The sequence below is a fragment of the Hemicordylus capensis genome, chromosome 5, assembly GCF_027244095.1.
Source record: "Hemicordylus capensis ecotype Gifberg chromosome 5, rHemCap1.1.pri, whole genome shotgun sequence".
NCBI lineage: Eukaryota > Metazoa > Chordata > Lepidosauria > Squamata > Cordylidae > Hemicordylus > Hemicordylus capensis.
Genome location: NC_069661.1, coordinates 1738747 through 1754222, shown reverse-complemented (window position 1 = coordinate 1754222; position 15476 = coordinate 1738747). Strand labels below are relative to the sequence as shown.

At 45.9% G+C, this 15476-nt stretch overlaps 1 protein-coding gene across 2 annotated transcripts in view; it reads right to left on the bottom strand.

The window, feature by feature from the left end:
- Positions 1-15476, bottom strand: part of EXOC6B (exocyst complex component 6B) — a 358545-nt gene that overhangs the window by 243779 nt on the left and 99290 nt on the right. For both annotated transcript variants that reach the window (XM_053255095.1, XM_053255094.1), the window contains exon 6: positions 3767-3971. In XM_053255095.1, coding sequence (XP_053111070.1) covers positions 3767-3971 — 205 coding nt within the window. The remainder of the gene's footprint in view (positions 1-3766; positions 3972-15476) is intronic.

The following is a 15476-nucleotide window of genomic DNA, read 5'->3' as shown; positions in this document are numbered from 1 at the left end:
GCAATCAATTTCATTGAGTGACCCCTGGTTCTAGTGTTGTGTGAGAGGGAAAAGAATCTCTCTCTCTCCACTTTCTCCACACCATGCATGATTTTATAGACCTCTATCATGTCTCCCCGCAGTTGTCTTTTTTCTAAACTAAAAAGCCCCAGGTGTTGTAGCCTTGCCTCATAAGAAAGGTGCTCTAGGCCCCTGATCATCTTGGTTGCCCTCTTCTGCACCTTCTCGAGTTCAACAATGTCCTTTTTAAGATGTGGTGACCAGAATTGTACGCAGTACTCCAAGTGTGGTCGCACCATAGTTTTGTATAAGGGCATTATAATGTTAGCCGTTTTATTTTCAATCCCCTTCCTAATGATCCCTAGCATGGAATTGGCCTTTTTCACAGCTGCTGCACATGGAGTTGACCCTTTCAAAGAGCTGTCCACCACGACCCCAAGATCCCTCTCCTGGTCAGTCACCGACAGCTCGGATCCCATCAGCATATACTGGAAGTTGGGGTTTTTCGTCCCAATGTGCATCACTTTACACTTGCTAACATTGAACCGCATTTGCCACTTTGTTGCCCACTCCCACAGTTTGGAGAGATCCTTTTGGAGCTGCTCACAATCCGTTTGGGATTTCACTACCAGGAAGAGTTTGGTATCATCTGCAAATCTGGCCACATCGCTGCTTACCCCTGCTTCTAGATCATTTATGAATAAATTAAAAAGCACCGGTCCCAGTACAGATCCCTGGGGGACCCCACTTCTTACTTCCCTCCATTGTGAAAATTCTCCATTTATACCTACCCTCTGTTTCCTGTCTTTCAACCAGTTAGCAATCCACACATGTACTTGTCCCTTTATCCCATGACTGCTAAGTTTCCTCAGGAGTCTTGGATAAAGAACTTTGTCAAAAGCTTTTTGGAAGTCCAGGTAGACTATGTCAGCTGGATCACCTTGATCCACACACTTGTTGACACTCTCAAAGAAGTCCAAAAGGTTGGTGAGGCAAGATTTACCTTTGCGGAAGCCATGCTGGCTCACTCCCAGCAGGGCCTGTTCTTCTAGGTGCTTTACAATTTTATCCTTGAGGATGCTTTCCATCAATTTGCCTGGAACGGACATTAAGCTAACTGGCCTGTAATTTCCCAGATCGCCCCTAAATCCCTTTTTGAAAATCGGTGTTACATTTGCTACTCTCCAGTCCTCTGGTACAGAGCCTGATTTCAGGGATAAGTTAAATATTTTACCAAGGAGGTCAGCAATTTCACATTTGAGTTCTTTGAGGACTCTCCCAGTGCTGAGCCCAATGTCTTTTCAGCACTAAAGGAAACCTTCATCAACCTGGGCATTGCTTGATATGGTTTTTATGGTTCTCTGCTGCTCCTGAGTGGTGTGATTTCATTATGCACTCAGTTACTGTTTTATTGACACTTTATGGTTAGCCTCTCAGAGACACTCCTCTCTGAAGAGCAGCACATCAGTTCTCTAAACAGTGCTAACAATGACAACCAAGAGACTCAGCTGTGAACTGGCAAGCCCTCCAAAACATGCCCCTGCCATGAATTCACAAGGCAAACCACCATCTGATGACAAAAACTAAAGTTAGGGGTAAGCAGGGGAGAAGAAAAATGGTGGTGGGTGGACTAGACAACAAAGGAAATACCCACTCCCAAAGAGAAAGCAAGGTGGAAGGCAGGTCAGCGGAACACAGAGAGAAGAGTCCACCCCGTGCCATGCGTCTCCAGCACTAAAAGTAAGATTTGTTTCCCCCCACCCCAGTCAACTAAGCCAGGAAAAGAACCCAGCTGCTACCAATGGACCTTTACTGGCCTCACTCATCCAATGCTGGAGTGAGGAAAAACCACTGGGAGAAAAAAGCCAACAAGAGCAGCAGAACTCCCAGTATCCGCCTTCCTTCGAGTGTGCTGGTAAACAGCTTTAGCTGGACACGGAGCGCCTTTGTGGAGAGAGGCATTCCCCGCCTGTTGGGCACCAAGAGACGAATGAAAGCTATTAGTACTTTCCATGAGCACAACAAAGAGTGACCTTTCCAGGAATATGGTTGCTTTCGTGGCCAAACACTAAATATTTCCATAAACAATCAGAGCTTCTAAATGTTTGCATCAGGTAAGCCCGGATCATTTTCATAAGGCCAATTTAAATACCAAGAGACAAAAGGCACTTCCAAGACCTTAGTACCTGCAACAGTTTATGGGCTTTGATAGGGCCACAACAGTCTGTGTTTGATAGAGAAAGCAATTAAACATAAGAACAGCCCTGCTGGATAAGGCCTGAGGCTGATCTAGTCCAGCATCCTGTTTTCCACAGTGGCCCACCAGATGCCTCTGGGAAGCCCACTGGCAAGAGCTGAGGGCATGCCCTCCCTCCTGCTGTTGCTCCCCTGCAACTGGTATTGAGAGGCGTCTTGCCTCTAAGGCCGGAGGTGGCCTATAACCACCAGACTAATAGCCATTGATAGACCTGTCCTCCCTGGATTTATCTAAGCCCTTCTTAAAGCCATCCAGGGTGGTGACCGTCATCACAACTTGTAATGAAAGATTGCACTAGATAGACCCGTCGACAGACAGTCTTGAACGTGCATGGATTATTAAAGACTGTCGGAGGGAACTAGCAGGGGAAGGCAGGAATCCAGTAGGCAATACGCACCCCTTGATACCATGATGCCAGTCACAATTACAGTGTCACCTGACCATCTATCTGTAGAATACAACCTCCCATCAACGACATTTATATACCACTTTTCAACAAAAGTTTCCAAAGTAGTTTACATAAAGGGCTCACAGTCTAAAAGGAAATCATAAGATAGGTGCCAGTAACAGTCACTGGGGGTACTGTGCTGGAGGGTGGATAGGACCATCAAATGAGGCTGGCCAAGGACACATCTGCTGTAGAATGGCTGGGAAGGAGCATGGCCCTGAAGCCTCCAAGGATGGGGAGCAGAATCAGCCGCTCCTAACCTGGCAAGGAATCTACAAGTCTTTGGCTCTTGGCATCCTGGGTGCCACACTCCCCTTCCTAAGTCTGACACCTCCTGCCTTTCTGTATCCTGGGCCTGGTGGGCGGCCTTCCACTTCTCTAGCTCGCAAATATCTCCTATAAAACAGTCACTCCTGTCAACGCTTTTGTCTCCCCACTGTCCACATGGCTATGCTCTAGAAGCAGCTAGTCTTGCTTTGCTTTTCCCCTCATAACTCTGAGTTTCTCCCCTTCACTCTCTTCTGTGTGGCATACGCACCCAACCACGATGAAGGGCTAGCACCACACAGGCAAACTTCATATGGAAGCATCAAAACCAGGCCTTTGTGATGCAGGTTCTCTTTCAAAGACATTAAGCCAAGGTCAAGATGGGGCTAACACAGAACAACTGCGCACCTGCAGCAAATCTGACATGACCCAGAGGTGAAAAGCATGCATATCCTGGCCCTATGAAGCAACACACCAGCTCCCACCAAGCACAGCAGAACATCTCCACTGCCCTGGAGCCTGCTGAAATGGAAGCTCTGGGCGATGGAATCAACTCCTCCACTCTCTGACTGCAGGTTGCAACAAGTCCAGGGGGAAGTGCCAAGACATCCACTGGCCATCACAAGCAATGTAAAGAACAGAAAGGAGCCTCCTCCACACCATGCACCCCCATGCTCACTACAATCCAGGGCTCAAGAGTGGCAGCACAGCCTGGCATCAACAAGCCACAGGTGCTCAAGCAGAAGGCTGCAACTTGAGCTGGCTCCTGCCCCTTCAGTGGCTCAGCCTCTCACCTGTTTCATGGCCGTCTCGCCAATCTTGTCCGAGTGCTTACGGATGCTCTCCAGAAAGTCTCTGAGGTCAGACATGGAAACTTCCTTGATCTCCTCGCGCAGCTTTGGGATGTTGTCCACCATGACCTTGCAGAAGCGATAATGGCTCACGAGAGGCAAGTACGTATGCTCGAGGTGCTCCAGCGTCTTCAAGGCAGGATAGTGTCTAGAAGAGAGGACCAACTCTCATCAAAAGCGGGCAAGGTCTGAGGCCACAGACTGAGGCCAGCCAGCCTTACTCTTAGATGACCAAATACTCAGAGTCCCCTTCCATTGCTCTCACTGTTCAACTAAGGAAGTGAGAAAACATCCAAGTCAACCCCTCCTGCCCATCCTCCCTCAAGCAGGAAGACAAACTGGGAAGGAGTCACCGCTCCACCTTGATACTCAGGCACCCGACAAGACCCAGCCTACTCTTCCAGGGCAGGATGACTCCATCGGGGCACCTTCTTGGATCACCAGCCAAGGGACAAGCAGAAGAAAAGCTAGAGAATTAGGGAGTTCAGCTGCTTAACTTTTGTATGAGGCCACAAGGGCTAGCAGTTGGAAACGAAAGAAAGGAAAGGAAAATAAACAAAACCTGGGAAGCTGCCAGATACCAAGTCACACTAGTGGTCCATCTAGCTCAGTATTACCTACACAGACTGGCAGTAGCTTCTCCAAAGTTGCAGGCAGGAGTCTCTCTCAGCCCCGTCTTAGAGATGGCAGGGAAAGAACATGGAGATGCCAGGGAGAGTAATACCTTCTGCAGGCAAGCATGCAGGTGCTCTTCTCAGAGCAGCTCCATCCCCGAGGGGGACATCTTATAGTACTCACATGTAGCCTTCCATTTAAATGCAAACCAGGGCAGACCCTGCTCAGCAAAGGGGACAAATCATGCTTGCTACCACAAGACCCTAAAGAGAGTGAGAATATGTAGAACATAAGAACAGCCATGTGGGATCAGGCCAAGGCCTAGCTACTCCATCATCCTGTTTCCCAGTGGCCCACCAGATGTTTCTGGGCAACCCACCAGCAGGAGATGGAGGCATGGCCCCTTGAGAAGAAGCAAAGTCACTGAGTGCCTTGACTAGAACAAGGAGAGGGTAGTGGATGCAGAAGGGGAAGGCAAATCCACCAAGAGAGTCCAGGCGACAGAGTGCGACCCAAGCAACAAGCAAGGCAAATGATTCCAGCCAGCGCCCCATAAGCCAACTGAAGGCTATTGAGATGTTGAGAGGATCTCCTGTGTCAAATGCAGGCAAGAGGCAACAGCCTCACTTGCCACTGGGAGTGCTGCTCAAGGCCGTCTTTGTGCACGTGGGCATCTCCCACTCTCTCCTGCAGAGAACTCCTCACTGAGCAGCAGCCTTGCAGCTATCCACTTGCCCAGGGCAAGCAACCACCCTTTTCTTGCTAGGCCTGATAACTTGGCACAGAAGATGTCAATCAGAAGACTTTTGAGGCCTAGTCAACTATCCACAGCTATTTGCCAGGCTATGGAATGGAGATTTTGCACCTCACTGATCAGCATTTCCAGCCACAGGACTGAACGCAGGAGGAGGAGGATTAGGCAGGAATGTAGCACATGCCAGACATTTCTGGTCAGGACACCCTGGCGTTAGCACCCCTACCACTAAAAAAATGTGTCCAGTCAGAAAGTGTACATGTCAGTTTGAAAAAAACACACAAAACACACACACACACACACACACACACACACACACACACAGTGCATGCTGCTCAAGTGTTCTTCTCTCCAAACAGTGTTTGCATAACTTGCAATCGGGACAAGGGGAAGTTGTTCTAACTAAACATTGTACAGGCTATCAAGAGCAGAAGTTGGTGCATAGTTTACTCCTGGAATCCAGGCACTGTTTGTCCAACCATGAGGTTTTTGTAAAGCTATTTCTAATAAAATGCAGCCCCCTCTGGGGAGAAGGCAGAGGTCACTCGAGTAGCCAGACATCAGGCCAGGGGGGCAAATGCACATGGGGCTCCTCTCACATTAAAACCCTGTTATTTCAAGCCTGATGTGGGAATGCTAAAATGTGACCCCAGGGTCTGCCTACGTTCATCACCAAAGCCCCCAGCAGCCTGCCAAAAAGACTCATGTTCCTCCCATGGACAGCATGTGGGTCCAGACATGCCCCCGACATCTCTGGAGTGCCGTTTGCAGGCCAAGCCTTCCAGCTGGGCCCTGCTCCATCGCTCAGCAGTCACGGCGCCTCCATTCTGCTTGTGGAAGGACCCTGCCCACGAGCTCTGGGTGACGCCACTTCACAGCCCAGAGGATGTCTGGGAGGAAAGGGACGACAACGCTCCAGAGGGAAATGCAAGCCCACCCTCAGGCTTCCAAGAGCACACTGGGGAAGGTACATAGGACAGTCGAGCGCACCTCCCTGCTACTCCCAACAGAGATCTGAAGGTAATTCCAGCTGGCCAGGTTGAGCATGCCTCCCCTAGGACAAAGAGGCCTCATCTTGCCAACAGTCACCAAAATTAAAAGCAGCTGGGTGGGACTCGTAGGAAGCCGCTTTCTGCTGAGCCAGGGCCCTTGGTCCATCTGGCTCAAGTCTAGTCCACAATGACTAGCTGCAGCTTTCTCCACAGTTTCAGTCAGGTCTCTCCCCCAGCCACACCTGGAGGTGCCACCAGGGGTTGAACTTGGGACTCACTGGATGCCATATGAACAGAGCACCGCATGCTCCACACAGACAGATCACCACATCCAGGAGCGGATCATCCTAATGAGCCGGGGGGGAGGGGAGGGAGAGGACGTGGAAGCACAGCTGCCTCTCCTTCCTAGAGCTGCCTTTGCTCCTCTCTGTGCCATCCTGCTGAGAGCCGCACTGCCTGCAGGCTGGCCATTCATCAGGTACAACTGCATAGTTAACGCATGGCTCTCATTAGCACTTGGGCGGGGTGGAATGAGGGGGGGAGAGCAAAGGGAGCTCCAGGAAAGAGAGACAGCTGTGCTTCCTTTGGCTCCCATGCCCCTACAGCTCACTAGGGCAAGCAACTCACAACTAAGGATGTGCACAAACCTGTTCGGAGGCCCTTTTATGGGCCTCCGTACAGGTTTGGACACTGGGAAGTTTGATGTTTGAAGGCGGGAATAATAACAGGTTTTTTTCGGAAGTGTAATGACCTATAACAGGTTGTATACTTAAGAGTTCAGGATCTGATATTTGTAAGCAATTTGATGTATGGACACATGTATAAAATTGGGATTGAGTTTTCAAGTATCCCTATTCTAGCTCATTCAGTCTCATGTTTTTTTACTCATTTCGTTCAGTATATCACGTGGCTCCTGTTGCGTTTGCCAAGTCCTACAGTGTGGCAGCATACCTCCCTGCCATCCTGTCCGCTCCCTGGCTGGAAGTAGCTGGCATTTGCACGCCGTGCTCACGCATGGTGGGCAGGTTCACGTGTGCACACACACCAGCTACTTCCAGCCAGAGAGCGCACAGGATGGCAAGGAGGTATACTCTCACCCCGTAGGACTTTGCAAATGCTGAGTGCCAGCAGGGAGAAAGCAGAGAGAGGGTTAAGTGCACCCTTCCCTGCCCTTAAAGTGAGACACACCACCCTCCATCGAACCACCCCCGACCTGGTTCTGTGCGCATCCCTACTCCCGACCGCAACACACAGGTATGGAATGCAGCATCTTCAGCATCATTGCACCCTGCCAAGTTTTCAGTTCTTTCAGCTGCAGAGGTAAACCTAAAGGCCAGTGGGCAGTGTTGACTGAAATCCCAGAAGCCAGAAGGAGGCCGAGCAGACTCCCGGTGAGGGAACTGCAGCAGTTTTCTGTCTCTCTCTTGCCCTGGGTACGAGTCTCCTGGGGCCAGCAACAAATTCAGCAGCCATCAAAGTGGAACTGAGGGGGTACCCTCTGCATTCCAAACCAAGGCTAAGCACCAAGAGGCAAAGCTTGGCATATTCTTGGCAGGAAGACAGAGGCATCAGCAGCATTCAACTTGTCTGCTATCACACTTATGTTTGAAGTGTCCATGTCCATAGATTCAAGCTTCTCTCACTCCCCTAAGGACAGAACAGATGTTGCTATCGGTTTTAAGGAAAGCAAGGATAAAGATTTGCAGCCTGAAAAGGAGAAACACACACAGGTGAGAGGAGTGTGGGCATGTAGAACTTGTGTGTTGCAAACTGTTCAGCCCTGTTTAGGGTTCAGGTCGAATGGCTCAGGAGGAGTGAAATGACCTTTAGCATGTTATTCCGACATGTGTGCATCTGCATTTAATATCAGTGTTGAATTTGTTACATGGTCTGCATTTGACTTCAAGTCTGTGAGAAACAGCTTGATAAGAATCTAGAAGTGAACATAGGAATAGCTGTTTCCAGGAGGAACGGCTGCAAGTTTCCTTGATGGTGAAGAGCTGTTTGCTTCTGAACCCAGAAGCTACAGAACTTCAGAGGATATAGAAGCAGACCCTGAACGCTGATCAAAACCATCCATCTCTCACTCTCCAGAGCTGGGTTTGCTTTGAATTAAACCAATCAAGTTTACTTGTGCCACCTCCAGTCTGTGCCTTCACAAACCCCTAAGAAACCCAGTCTGAGAAAACTTTGGAAGTAAATGCAGACATTCAGAATGACTGCCAAGCCCACCTGGGAGTCCTCGCACCCCTCTGACTACATACACTCTTTGCCGCAGCTACAGAACTGGGGGAAGTTTGGCAAGTCAGAATTACATAGCAGGCAAAGGTCTGCCGACCAAAGAAGCCCCATGGAAAAGGTAGGGGGGAGGGACACTTTCAAAGTGCATGGGGATTGGGGCCAATACACTGCTGGGCCACTTCCACATTTATTGAGTCCACTGTGGGGAGAAGCTGCCAATGCCATGCTTTTATGAAAATACATTTGCCTAGAGCGCTTTTAAAGTGGCCTCAAAAGTATCATATCTGCCAGTTGCAGGAGTTACTGTCACAACAAATTGCAGGGAGGGAGTTAGTAAGAGCAGCTGAGCGAGTTAGGAAGACAGCATGGATCCAGAGGTGAGCAGTGCTGCCTTCTCCAAACTAAATGGAGGAGCACCCGGAGGTGCTCTGCTGTGATGCCCTCAGTGGGTTCTTTGCGGACAAAATCTCCTGTATTCGGGCCAACTTGGATTCCACTTTTTCTGCAGGGTCTACGAAGGAGGTGTCCAGCAATCCTTCTTGCAGTATTAGGTTGGATCTGTGATTCCTGAGGATGTGGACAAGCTGCTTGGCGCGGTGCGATCCACCACTTGTTCTCTGGACCCATGCCTGACTTGGCTGCTTCAATCTAGCAGGGAGATTATTCAAGGAGGCCTGGTGAATATCATAAATGCATCACTGAGGGAGGGTAAGGTGCCTCCATGCTTGAAGGAGGCAATAATTAGATCTTTTCTTAAGAAGCCTTCCATAGATCCCTCGGCGATGGATAGTTATAGGCCAATCTCTAATCTCCCTTGGTTGGGCAAGGTGATCATGAGGGTGGTGGCCGACCAGCTCCAGGTGGTTTTGGAGGAAAATGATTATCTAGACCCATTTCAAACTGGCTTTAGAGCTGGCTATGGGGCTGAGACAGCCTTGGTTGGCCTGATGGATGACCTATACCGGGGAATCGACAGAGGGAGTGTGACTCTGCTGGTTCTCTTGGATCTCGGCGGCATTTGATACCATCGACCATGGTATCCTTCTGGGTTGCCTGGTGGAGTTGGGGATAGGAGGCACGGCTTTTCAGTGGTTCCGCTCTTATCTCTCAGGCAGATCCCAGATGATGGAGCTTGGTGACAGTTGCTCTTCTCAACGAGAGCTGTTATATGGAGTCCCTCCGGGCTCCATTCTATCACCAATGCTTTTCAATATTTACATGAAACCGCTGGGTGAGGTCATCAGGAGATTTGGTGCTGGGTGTTGTGTGGTGTGGTGCTGATGACACCCAAATCTACTTCTCTCTTTCATCTGCTTCATCAGGAAATGGTGTTCATTCCCTAAATGCCTGCCTACAGGCAGTAATGGGCTGTATGAGGGATAACAAACTGAAGCTGAATCCAAGCAAGACGGAGGTGCTCATTATAGGGGCTCAGAATCTGAGGGATGAGTTAGATCTCCCTGTGCTGGATGGGGTTACACTCCCCCGGAAGGAGCAGGTACGCAGCTTGGGGGTACTCCTGGATCCAGACCTCACCCTGGTATCTCAGGTGGAGGCTGTGGCCAGGAGTGCTTTTTATCAGCTTAGGCTGATTCGACAGCTACTTCCATTCCTAGAGGAGGATGACCTCAGAACAGTGGGGCACCAGCTGGTAACCTCCAGGCTTGACTACTGTAATGCGCTCTATGTGGGGCTGCCTTTGTATGTAGTTCGGAATCTTCAGTTAGTTCAAAATGCGGCAGCCAGGCTGGTCTCCGGGGCAACTCGGAGAGACCATATTATGCTTGTTTTGAAACAGCTACACTGGCTGCCGATATGTTTCCGGGCAAAATACAAAGTGCTGGTTATTACCTTTAAAGCCCTGAACGGCTTAGGTCCAGGTTACCTTAGAGAGCGCCTTCTTTAGTCTGATCCCCACCGCACACTAAGATCATCTGAGGAGGTCCGGCTCCAGTTACCAGTGGCTCATCTGGTGGCGACCCAGAGGCGGGCCTTCTCTATAACTGCTCCTAGATTGTGGAATGCACTCCCTGCAGACATTCGTAATTTGAATTCTTCATTGGAACTTAGGAGAGCCCTAAAGACCTACCTGTTCGGCCTGGCCTTCCAGTGTTCTTAAATTGTTTTAATGGGTCTTTAATGTATCGGGTTTTTATAAGGTTTTGAATTGTTTTACTTTTTGGCTGCTTTATTGTATTTTAAAATTTTAATGCCCAGTCATTGATTGATTTTAACTCTTTTATAATATTTGTGAACCGCCCTGAGCTATTTTGTAAGGGCGGTCTAAAAATCGAACAAATAAAAATAAATAAATAAATAAGTAAATGGAAGGAAGGAATATGAACAATGTTTTATGCAAATTGAAGCCCTTCTGAATGCAAAAGGACAAAATGAAGTTCTTACAGAACCATGACCAACAGATGGGGTGACTGCCCATAAGGAGTGGGATTCACAGAACTACAGAGCATACGGCTAGATTGTCCTGAATGTAAGTAATGACTTACTAATGCATTTCAGAGACTAAAGTTGCCTCAGAGGTGTGGGGAAAGCTAAAGAGGCAGTATGGCAGAGTCTCTCCCAATGCTGCTATTCTTTTAATTGAAAGGATTTGCAAAATGCAGCTAGAAGAGGAAGGGGATCTTTCAGCCCACATAAATGGAATGCAGGAGATTCACAGATTACTTAAACAACATGGATCTACTCTGGATGATCAAGGGTTAATTGGTTTGATTCTCAGATCTTTGCCACAGAGTTATGATAGTGTAAAGCTGGCACTAGAAGTTTCAAGTAATAAGCTTGAATTGGAAACAGAATTGCAAACAGAAGCATTGTTTTATCTGTAACAAAGCAGGGCATTTGCATGCTGTAGCAATCAGTACCTCCCTTACCCTAAAGAGTGAACCAGAAGGGAACTTTGTCCTGTCTGTCAGGCAGTGACCTCTAGGGATCAGCCACTCAGCACACGGTGACCGGGACTTAGAGGGCCTGGCAGCAAGAAGTGAAGGGGGTCTTTGTTCGGAGGCAGTTGGAGCCAAGCAGGGGAAGCAACAGGTTGGCTGGCCAAGCCATGGCAATAACCAGGAACTCTGCAGGGGCCTGAAGTCTCTTCCATGGTTTTGGTGAGTTCAAGGAAGAAGCCAGGGCACCATGTGTTAAGTAGCTGGCATCAGATTTCTTTATTTTAGTGCTTTGTAGATCCTTATAACTGGTCTATTGTGCTTTTTCTGTAAGAATGTGAGGAGCCAGTGTGGCATAGTGGTTAGAGTGCTGGACTAGGACCAGGGAGACCTGGGTTCAAATCCCCATTCAGCCATGAGACTTGCTGGGTGACCCCGGGCCAGACACTTCTCTCTCAGCCTAACCTACTTCACAGGGTTGTTGTGAGGAGAAACTTAAGTATGTAGTATGCGGCTCTGGGTGCCTTGGAGGAAGAGCGAGATATAAAATGTAAATAATGATGATGATGATGATGAACCTGTGCCCTTTTTATCCATCCAGGGCACAGCAAAAGTCTCTGTAACCTTTAAAGGTGCTTCTAATGGTTCCTTACAACTGGGGGGTGCTTTTTGAATTAGCTTTGCAACTGGATAACCAAGATTTTAAAGTGCACCACTCCAACTATCAACTGGCGTGCTTTTTGGAAGTACTGAGTGTCTCTTTTTCCTGTAATGGAAGCTGCTAGAGCCTCAGACCAAAGCAGTCTGTAGTCTTTTGAACAAAGTTTTCTATTTTTATTCTTTGTAATTTTACCTGAGTGGATTTTTTTTACTCAGGAAAAAGGGGTTTTACTCTGGTGCAGACACAACTCAAGATTCATTGTTCAGCAATCTACCAAGTTTTCTCACCCCATGTAGGCTGCATGTGGGAGGTTTTTGTATTTTTCCATTTAGGTCAATGAGGAGGAGAATTCCCTGGACATTCATCCCAATTCAGGGGGGGCAAACTCTGTAAAAATTTGGGTGTCGAGACCGGGGAAAGATGGCATCGTGACTGGTAGCTTTGGCGGCTCCTCCGCCAAAAACTGCACTAACTCTTCAGAGTAATAGGCTTGTTTTCAATCAGGAAGATTGATCACAGAGGAAAAATGGAGCTGTCACTTGAGAGCAGACTGGTGTAAACATACAAGGTATAAATGTCTTGAAATCGAAACAGAAATAAATCATGAAACGCCAGACGAACTCAGGAGAGACTTTCCATGAGTTTCCCACCCGAAGAGAAGAAAGCAATAACACCTGCTTTATTAGCGACCGCCTTCCCCAATTTTAATTCCAGTAATTTTCTTTTGCTGTTTCCTCTCTGTTCTTACTCTCCAAACTTCAAGATCATCAAGGTACTTTCCCCACCCCCCTGAACTGAGGATTTATGGTTGGCTACTTCCATCAAAGAAATCACTGACCAGAACAGCATAGAAGACTCAGCTTTCAGTTATCTACAGCACCTACTGTTAAGGATTTACAACTCTTAAGGATTTACAACTTAGGCAACCTTCGAGTTATCCAATACTCTGGAATGAGACTGACTACTTCAGTTAAAAAAGAGGACGAACAATCAAAACATATGCTCAAGGTTTGTTCATAACTAATTTGTCAATCTTTAATTCTGTTAGACACTTCTGAAAGGATCTACATATTTCTAGAAGAAGAAGCTTAACAATGCTTTCCTTTTACATATATATGAATTGGTAGCGGAGTAATGAGCCATTGGTCAACATTTTATTACATTTTTCTGGATTGGCAAAGGATTAACACTCTAATATAACGGATAGTGGATAATTTACTATATTTTACTGGATTAACAATTATCAACATTTTATTATAACTTAATGATGTTGTTTTTTGTTTTTGGATGACTATTATCTATGGATTATTCATGGGTTACTGAAGCCTTTAATTGTTTTTATCATGCTATCTGAGGATTCTGATGTTAAATTCCTATTAAAGTTTCCAACTGAAATTGGACTCTGGCAGTGAGGCAATGATCAATATTTTATTACACCTTACCAGATCAACAAAGATTAACATTTTATTACAACTTAAGGATGGGGTTTTTTGGATGACTATTACTAATGGAATATTGAAACCTTTAACTGTCTTAACCAGGCTATTTGTTGATTCTGATGTCAAACTTTATTAAAGTTATTTAACCGATGGAACAGGTTCGCGGTCTCAGCTTTCAGTCATTGACTTTATTTTGGTTAAGGATCTATAATTTAAACAATTCTCTTTCCCTTTTCTGCATGGCATTAGTAAAGAAGAATCTTTCTTGGCTGTGAGAATTTTTGCTTCCTATCTCTAATACAGAACACCTGCAGGCTATCCTGAGAAAGCTGACAGCTCCCCCATATGGCATACTCTTATCTGTTCTGGAGTTCAAACCAACCAATATTTGCTGCTGGGAAGAAGAGGAAGCTTTAACATGTTAATCATCAGACACTAATAGACTTTTGGTCTTTAGACCCTCCTATTAATTTAGAACTATAGTTTTAGAACTTTAAAGTATTTTTTATTGATTTGGGATTGGAGATTTGCATAAGGTTAGATTCTGCCTTGGTAAATAACAATATTTACAGCTTTCAAGTATGATTGAGTATCTATAACCTAAGCAGTCTTCGAGAATCTTTGGTTCACGAGACTGTGTTGAACAATTAGTGAAGTACTTCATCTATCCATGAGAACTTTTTCCCTTATCTGGAAGCAGAATATTTGGTTCTAGTTTGTTTTCGCAAAGGACTTGAGAAAGCTGAAACCTTCCAAGGCAGCATATCTCAACTTGCTAGAGAACAGTGGGGGTTACTTTAACTGTTTCCTCTCTCCCTGGGAAAAATAGTTCGTGTTATTTTAATTGTCAGATAATAACGGACATGTGTTAATCTGGACTTTAGAGCCCGATATTAGATGAGGAACCATACTGTTAGGTAAATTCCTGTATTAGGTCTTGCATTCCCTGTAAATATTACTTGGTAACTCATAATTCAGGAATTCTATATTATCAAAGTATAGTCAAGCTCAAGTATTCCCTTGTTTATTCTGCTTGGTATTACAGTTAAGAGGGAATTCGGTTTGGGCGTATTTTTTAATTTGAAGGAAAATCCTTTATGAAGTTGCTTTTTGAAGATCATACATGTACTGAACCTTATTATTCTCTGTGAAATTGCTTGGTGGTAAACAAAGTAGGGAATTAAGTATTTACTCTTCTATGCAGAGAGTTATCTCAGTAAGTTTGTTTTTTAAAAAAAATAGGGATTAACATGTCTGTTAAAATGATGTTTTATAATCAATTTTTCCTTTCAGTTATGGGAGAGCTCAATAAGATTTCCTTACAAATAAACAGTATGACTGCAAAGTTATATTTTCAACAGGAGGGGTTTCAGACCAATTTGGAGACTAGATCTCAGATAATTTCTATTAAGACAATGCAATCTGAACAACATAAGGCCTTATCCCAGGATAGCTGCATTGATAAACAAACATTTGGAGAAATGCGTGTTACTCTATCAGGTCTTGGAAATGGCTATATGGGACCTAGGGGAAAGATTACATATTCAGTCTTTGACACAGCTAAATGTTTCACAAATTCACGCAAGTACACATGGGCTTTACTTGCCTGGCATTACCCTTTCTCTGAAGTTAAAAAGATTTGGATACATATGTTTTTAGATTCAAAGTAAGTCTTAACTGCATTATCTTTTCTCTTCTTACTTTCACTGGATTATTAATTGGAGTGGTTTATTGACAAAGTCTTTGATAACCTTATGTTATGGCTTTTTCTTGTCCCTGTATCTTTTTATTTTTAGTTTAGTTTAACAGCGTTACTAATTGGCCTGGTTCATTGACTGACAAAAGGACCCCCACTTTTTTTTCCCCTTCTTCTCTCTCTCTATATCCCATTATAGATTATCACAATGTTTTAGCTCACTAGTTGTCCTTTGTCTAGTAGGAAAGAAGTTTCCTATATTTAACTAACCTGAACACCATTGTTACTTTTTCACTCTGGTATTTTCTATTTTTAATTAATCCGATTGGCCTCTAAATGAAGTTTTTGCCACGTTTTT